This window comes from Sitophilus oryzae, unplaced genomic scaffold (genome assembly GCF_002938485.1).
Source record: "Sitophilus oryzae breed Bouriz unplaced genomic scaffold, Soryzae_2.0 scaffold_1892_pilon_pilon, whole genome shotgun sequence".
Taxonomy (NCBI): Eukaryota; Metazoa; Arthropoda; class Insecta; order Coleoptera; family Curculionidae; genus Sitophilus; species Sitophilus oryzae.
In genome coordinates, this window is record NW_022146604.1 from 1 (window position 1) to 7884 (window position 7884).

Consider the following 7884-nt stretch of genomic DNA (forward strand, 5'->3'; position numbering starts at 1 on the left):
AATATTGAACGTACCACAGTAGTCATAGTAGCAGCATTAGTGGTGGTGGGACAGAGAGGAGCCAGTTCTGGTTCGCATCCGTTGAGTAGGACGTCATCGGTTTTCGTAGATTTATCGGCCATTGTGCACTTCGTAGGTACAGTCGCAATCACAGATTTACTGCTAAAACTAAAGAGACAAATATATTTACATTAAATTCACTCACTAAGGGCCGTTTTAAAACAGTGCTTAAAACATGCGCGTAGGATGCATCGCGGCGAGCATCGCATCGAGATGGTCTACTATGTTTGTACCCTTAAAAAACAAATAGCTTGTAAATTTAAAAGATGTTGAAAATTTGACAATACAAATTTTCGAAGACAGCAATAAAAAATTGTGTAAAAGAGACATTAACAGAAACAGAAAGTACTCTCTACAAATGGGATTTTTATTTCTTACTGTGCAAATTATTTCAAAAGAAAACTTACTACATGCAAATAAAAATATACTCCAAAGAAAATCAATATCCACCAAATTATTTAATCTTAATAATTCTCTATCTGGACGGCAAAAGAAATATAAATTAATCATAAAAGAAAGTCTCTGACCCCATAATACTGCGCAATAAGTTTTATAAAAAAGTGCCTATATTATTAGAATAATTACACTTAAAAAATTTAAGAGTTGATTGACTCTTTTGGATAAACGGAAAATTAACAGAAAACTCTTTACTAGTATTTTTTCTATACTGAGTGTTTATCCCAAAAAATATAAAATTATATAATTTCCACAACTTATAATTGAGGCGTTAAGTTGCAAAACCCGCCTTATCCATTATTTTTTTAAAAAATGGCCTAATGACATATATTAAGTGGACCCTGAAGTCTAAATAAACATAATCCCAAACTGCAGTAAAAGTCGCTTATTCCTATATAAAATTTACTACAAATTACGTTACTGCAGCAAAATTCGTCTTATCCACTTATATTTGCTTTTTATTGTTCTTATTGGTAGAAATCCCGCATTTTTTCATAAGCTTTTTACACAAGTATAATATTAGTGCTGACGTCTTTACAACCTAACCTTACTTAATTTTAATAAATTAGTATATTTAATAAATCCAGTTTCGACGCAAATACCGTATGATTGGAAAAAAAAACGGCGTCCAGTTGGCTAGGAAATGACGATCGATGACATTTCCCATATAAATTTAGATATAAAATGACAGCGTTCTTCATTTCATGGCCAATATGCATCATACTGCAACAAAACCCGCCTTATTCGAATTATTTTTGTGTTTTTTCTGTTTAAAATTTAAATATTAGTTTTTATTTCTAGAAAAACAAGATACAAAACAATGATTCCACTCAATGGACACGTTTTTTGTAAATTAACGCTTCAAACATTTGCTAAAACCGTTTTTGCTTATTATCTTGAAACGTTTGTGGGATAACGCGAGTTTTGCAACTTGACGGAACAGTAAATACATTTGAAACAAAATTATATTATTCTTGCATAGACATATAGAAATTACCCAATACAAAAAGAGAACCTTGGATAATATTTGTGAAGAAACACATACTCAGTTGAAAAAACTTTAAGTTGAAATACTTTATAATCCAAGACAATCAGATCGAAATGGATTAAAGAAGTCCATAGGAAGAATACATTGATAGCTTTGAGCTAAGAAACAAAACAGTTTTCGAATATATTCTTGTAAACAAAACAGACAGAAAGTCAATATCAGATTTCTATCGCCAAAACATTCTAACTGTCATTATTAAACACAGCGTTAATAAAAAGTATAAGTTCAATGTTTTATTTCGAAAAGTTGCCAGAAAGTGATAATAGCAAAAACTGTTTTAACATAGGTAGTACCTCTACCAGAACTAAAAAAACAGCAGAAAGAGCTAAGATAAATGAGAAAATGGATACTGAAGAACTTCAAAATTTTTAACAGTTGATAATATGAAATTACTTAATATGTGACTGTAAATAAAAATACTTACTTTTGTGGCGACTCGGGAGGCGTCACACCTATAAAACTGTTGACCTCCGCTATACTACCTTCGTCAACCTTCTCCACGCTCTGTTCTTTCGCCGAACTCGTCAGCGAAATCTCGTTGTCCCCTCCCCCGATGGCCACGTCCTTGCCCAATCCTTCCCCCCTAACTTTTATCTTAGCTACCCCTTTAACCACGTCGGCCAGACGGTTCTCCCCCCACGCGGCTCCGGCTGCTCCTCCTCCTCCGCCACCGCCTCCGACAGTCGCGGGCTCTGGCGCAGCAGCTACCACGCCCACGGGGGCGTGGTTAGATATCGTCTGCGTCGAGCCTTCGGCGTGCGACTGCGTTTGTTGCGCTTGGTGCGTGTGCTGGTTGTGGTGATGGTGGTGTTTGGCAGAGAGAGGTCCATTAGCGTCCAGACCTATTTTAAAACCATACTGATAAAGAAATCCATAAAAAAGAAGAAAAACAATTCTAAGAGCTGTTTACATTAATATTTCAACTGTTAAGGCGGAGATTGGCTTGAGTCGAGCGCTGAAACGTAACGCATATTCGCTGTTCGTTTTGTTCCCAATCTAAACGAGAAAACCTTGTTTCGAATACTCAGTTCGCTGTGCTCCAGTATTTTTAGCCTTTAAAGAATGCCAAGCCTTAGTACCAGGGTACAATGATTTAAATCAACTTGATTTAAATCATGATTGAAATCAACAGATTTTTTATTTTAATCATGGATTTAAATTAAAAAATCAGCTTGTTTTAAACGATAAAATCGAAAGATAACTGTACAAATTATAAAATCTTTTCCTATAAAGCAAGAAAAAGTATTCCCATATCAAATATACCCTTATATTCATCAAATAAGTACAAAGTTACACTTGCTACAATTGTAACGTTTAAATACTTTAATAGATTGAGAAATAATTGTAAAAGATATAACATCATATCCCTAATATCTATTCATCCTATTAAAATGTTCGACCGATTTTTGAAGTTATTTCGTGTGAATTCATTACACTTCTAAATGGCAGAGATTTATTTTGAAATTGTGAAGTGCCAGAAATCTGGTATTTGGATACATTTCATTCACAAACTCTAGTGCAGGACTAGTTTCTTCTGATGTCAGGTTATATTTTTATTCTCGAAGATTAATCAATGTCAAAAGATAAGCTGGAGTCAAGGCTGTTTTATACCTTTCTTGAAATAGGTGAATCAAACTTGCGTTTTCCCCTAATTTATCTTTCTAGTTCATTTCCAAATTTCTACCGACATTTTGTTCTGCAATAAGTACTCTGCACTTTGGAACATTAGATGGCACTAATTTTATTCGACTTAAGACAGTCATGACTATTTCCAAAAAATGCCTTTGATCTAAGCGGCCGATTTTTGGCGGAAATAGGAGCATCGGCAATGTTAGAATAAAATATATCGGTGACCGATGTGGAAAAACATCACGCGCCGTACAATGTTAATATTATCGATATCAGGCAGAGTTACGAACATTTAGCCATTTAGGATAGAACTTAAATAGAAAATTGATTTGTCGCACCCTGCTTAGTACCACAAAAATATGACTGGAATACGGACGTTCAGCCGAACCTGTACTAACTTGTACTGCAGCAATTCGCTAAAAATTCGAACGTCGAGTGAAGCACAGTTGTTAGCGAACCTCTCAGTTCGTCGACTATTTCCCCGGCATTGACTCAGCGAATGTTCGTTCTGTAACACGTTATATACAACGCTCAGCTCAAGTCAATCTCTGCCTTTAAGAAGAGTGACCAATTCTATCAGAAGAAAAAAAAAATTACCAGGTAAAGGAGGAAACGCTTCGTCGACGAAATCGAATTGTGACTTGACCACTTGACTGGACTGCGTCTGAGTCTGCGCCGAACTCTGTCCGTTCGTGTGTCCCGTCCTGCTTCCCGCCTCCTCGTCGCGCTTTTTCCGCCGCCTGTGCCGCGGCGGGACCACTTCCTTCACGCTGAAGGAGGCGGGGCGACGAAGCCGTACATTTCCATTCGGTTGTCGCTCGGATGGGGGAAGCGGTATGGCGCCTATGGGCGGTATCGCGGGGATATAGTGTCCGCCCACCGGTTCCGGCGGCTCGATCGGCGTCCTGGGTATCGCCCTTCCCCGCCCATTTTGGAAGACGTCTTCGCGTTTGCCGTTGTTGTTACTGCCGTTGGAGGCGTGGCCTCGACGACGCCGACACCGTCGGGTAGTGCTGGTGGTTGTGGTGGGCGTGCGCCGGGGAAGGGACTCGGTGGGCGGGACCTTGTTGCGACGCCGACGTGGCACGAGGCTGTTGAGTGTTCGAAGGACCCTAAAAAATTGAAACAATAAAGTTGTATTTATGAAATCTATTTGTTATTTAGAATCCTAAAATTTGATTAAAGCTTGATTTTCATGCATCCGTTGTCTACGGATACGATATGATATTAATTTTATTGGTTGAATTTAAAGACTTCGATTGTTTAGAAAATTACGCAGTTTTTAAATTTATTGCATTTTCATGCCTCCGTTCACCGGATGTATGATTTGCTTGTAATTAGGGTCATTGTATATTTTCATTTCCATAACGATTTCGCTGTTATACTTATCGTCTAAGAGTTAGCAACGTTTTCGGGAGATAATTTTAAGAAAGCTGGTTCTTTAATATATCTTATGTTAGGCTCTCCGTCTGCTATCGGTATACGTTACGTTCACTACTGCGCATCATATCTGTATTTAACATCTTATCACTACTGCACATCACAAATTCTCCCTGTATTTCAGGAACTAAGGAGGCTAGGACAAACCTATGTGTAGCATATTTAGTTTCATAAAAAAGTAGCAAAGTAATGTGAAAATCGCATCATTGTATCTCTTCTCATAAACGATAAATCACATAAAATACACAAAAATAGGATACCCTGTATAGATGTGATGCGCAGTAGTGAACTGCAGTAGTCTACCGGTAGCCAGACGGCCCGCACTTTAGTCAAGAGAGCATAGCAAAAGATATATTAAAGAACCAGCTTTTCTAAAATTCTAGTTTTCCCGACGTTGCTAGCTCTTGTACTATTATATTTTTATTAAGGTTGGGTTAAATTTGCCAAAAAAGTGTCAAAACGTCGTTTATTGTACGATCTTTCTCCGTTGATGGGCTGGAGTAAAAAAAATACAGATGAAAAGTGGCGCAAAAACGCTATGACCAATCACAGCGCCGTCGGACCATCGTATCCACGGATAACGGACGCATAAAAATCAAGCTTAACGCGTTTTCCAGAAATGTCAATAAACATTATACCTTTATAATAATTAACCTTTTGTTAGTAGACATGAAATAAATACCTGCTGTTCGCTGGGTCCACTTTGCTGTTGTTGCTGCGTGTTGCGTTGTTTGTTCCTCGGCCTCGGCTGCGCGGATCTGTATGTCTGATGTTTAAAAGGTTGCGCAGACAGACCGTTCGCCGAAAACACGCTGCTTAAATCGAAAAAGCCGGCACCTGATGGTGCCCAGGCCACATAAGCGTTTGGATACTGTTGCTGCTGATAGGCGCCCTAAAATATGTTTTTTTAATTCATCGTTTCGTTCAATATTTCGAAAAATGTAGAACTTATAATTTAAGCAATAATTAATTTTAAAAATTTCACAAAAAATTCTATTAATATATTACTTCCTAAAGCTTCATTCAGAACCTCGCAATTAGTGGAATAAATTAGTGGTTTCAATTAGCGTAGAAGTTTGTTCTTTAATAATGCAGACATTTCAATAGAAAAGTTAAGTCAAACTTTTAACTTCCACTAATTATACTTCAAAATTTGCGAGAAAAGTCATTTTGGCCTTTGATTATCTTCTGTCCAAGCAATTTTTTTTTTAAAATTTATTGTAAACTTACGTAGATTATGGGGTTGTAAGCGGCAGGAGCGGGGGCTACCGGCTGTCCTGGGGCACCGTTCGCATAAACGAACCTTTGCTGTCCGGGGGGAAAGGCAGCCGGGTCGAAGACGGCCTGTGGAGGGGGCGTAGCCCTGAAGCCGTTCTTGGGGGGCGGGGGAGGAACCAGAGGCGCGATCGGCCTGCACATCGGTTTCGCTTTGATGCGCGCCATTATCGGACGGCCCTAGAAAATTAATTAATCGTTGATTATTATAATTATTTTTAAAAAAAAAAAAAAAAAAGTTTATAAGCTCATTTTCACCGTTTGTGGCGGCTTAGAGGCTAAACAATGATTAACTAATAAAATATTATACAGTTAATCACTGTTTAGCCTTTTAAACGAAGTTTATACAAACGGCAAGTGGGCATTAGTGTTTAATTAAACGAAAACTAAGTTTATGGAGTGGTCAGATAGGGATTTTGAGAAGGGAGGATGTCTACAAATAAATTCTGACAGAGGGAAACGATACATACATACTACATACATACTGCCATTACTCGCTGACGAGTATTCGACACGCATCGAAAGATGGTCACGCAATGCGTTTTCATGAGCTTTTCTGTGACTGGAAAGCCCGATACGTGATGTTATCTGTCTACCGCAGTCCGGACATTCAAAAATCTCTCATTGCTTTGTTGCCTCTTTACTTTTTCGTTGTCGCCGTTAACTGAGTTTACAATCCTTTTCCATTGCGTTCTATTGTGAGTTGCTTCCCACTCATGTTAATCCCCTTTAACTTTCGTGGGAAATATCCTTGAACTTTTTGAGCTGTCTACCCGGCTTCCTCTTACCGTCTGCATGCTTCAACACCGTACAACAGAGATTTTGGTATGCGGTTTTCTTGCATTCTGCACACGTGACCAGCTCATCTTAAGCGGGATTGTGTAATCATGACCTCAATACTGTCGCAGTTAGCTTTTTCCAGGACCGATACATTTGAGACATAATGGAACTATTTGATTCTTAAGAGTTGTCTAAGGTGTCTCCTGTTGCAACTTCTTGTTTAATGCTTTCATGTGTCGGCGGTACTGCACCCAGGTTTCGCTTCCATATAACATGGTGGAGATTATTATTGCTCGGTACACTACAAGTTTCGTTTTTGTGCTCAAGTCATGATTGTAGAAAACGATACATATATAAGTTTGAAGAAGTAGATACATTCACATATCTAGGAACCTTTGAATAAGAAGACTAAGGAAGAAACATAATGCTATCCAGGTATTCATGCATGGTGGGCGGAAAAAGCACTCTAGGGTGGGGATCCTTGACAGTTCTGTTTGACGATTCATTTGACACATTTGAATTTGATTTGAAATTTTATGAATTTGTCAGTCTTTACGGACCTTATTTTATGTTATTTATTATTTATTCTTACTACTGATAGTTGTGTATAAAGGTAGTAAATCTAGATGGAAATTGTGGCAGAACTTAATTAACAGTATTCATCGCGATTTATCGAAAAGACTCTAAAATAGCTGGTTGTGTAGCGTGCGGCAGATCTCGGCAAAAATTGAATGAGATAATGGAACAACTTTTCGCTAGTAAGTGACTATATAATATACATACGTGTAGTAAACCGATCATTTATGAAATTCAATTTAAATTAACTAATTATATATTTTTTCTTGCATTTTTGCTTTTATTTACTACTTGTCAAAGATTAGATGTCAAAGAATTTAGATACGTCAATTTGATTTACCAGATTACCTGCTTCAGTAGCATCTTCAGTAGCGTATCGGATGTTTGTATTATAATTATTATAACTTATCTATTTTTATTAGAATTATATATTTTTGTAACAATTTTAATAACTACCAACATTTATTCACAACGTCAAATAAAACAACATATTATTGAGTCTATCCCACGCTCCGTTCTACATCATAGTTTTACATTTTTAAATAAAATTAGAACGGCACTGATAAACTGAATTTAAGTTTACCATATTTAGTCACGCAACTGAACGAAGCACAATTGAG

The 7884-nt window shown here is 37.5% G+C and overlaps 2 protein-coding genes across 2 annotated transcripts; both read right to left on the bottom strand.

The window, feature by feature from the left end:
• Positions 1–14: 14 nt before the first annotated feature.
• Positions 15–4123, bottom strand: LOC115883382 (the record flags this gene model as incomplete). The annotated part of the gene is made up of 4 exons (XM_030901748.1): positions 4120–4123; positions 3791–4036; positions 1989–2406; positions 15–168 (listed from the first exon to the last, which is right to left on the bottom strand). Coding segments are annotated over exons 1-4 (822 nt in total), but the record flags the coding sequence as incomplete, so codon positions are not given.
• On the bottom strand, positions 4116–6089 carry LOC115883381 (la-related protein Larp4B-like). The gene is made up of 3 exons (XM_030901747.1): positions 5864–6089; positions 5316–5525; positions 4116–4305 (listed from the first exon to the last, which is right to left on the bottom strand). The coding sequence occupies exons 1-3, from the start codon at positions 6074–6076 to the stop codon at positions 4156–4158; spliced, it is 573 nt and encodes a 190-aa protein (XP_030757607.1). The 5' UTR covers positions 6077–6089; the 3' UTR covers positions 4116–4155.
• Between the last annotated feature and the right edge of the window lie 1795 nt (positions 6090–7884).

Coding starts and splice junctions, on each gene's coding strand:
- LOC115883381 (XM_030901747.1), bottom strand. CDS start 6,076: ATGGCGCGCATCAAAGCGAAACCGATGTGCAGGCCGATCGCGCCTCTG. Junction 5,526..5,863: donor CTTACAACCCCATAATCTAC/GTAAGTTTACAA, acceptor AACATATTTTAG/GGCGCCTATCAGCAGCAACA. Junction 4,306..5,315: donor GTGGACCCAGCGAACAGCAG/GTATTTATTTCA, acceptor TCAATTTTTTAG/GGTCCTTCGAACACTCAACA.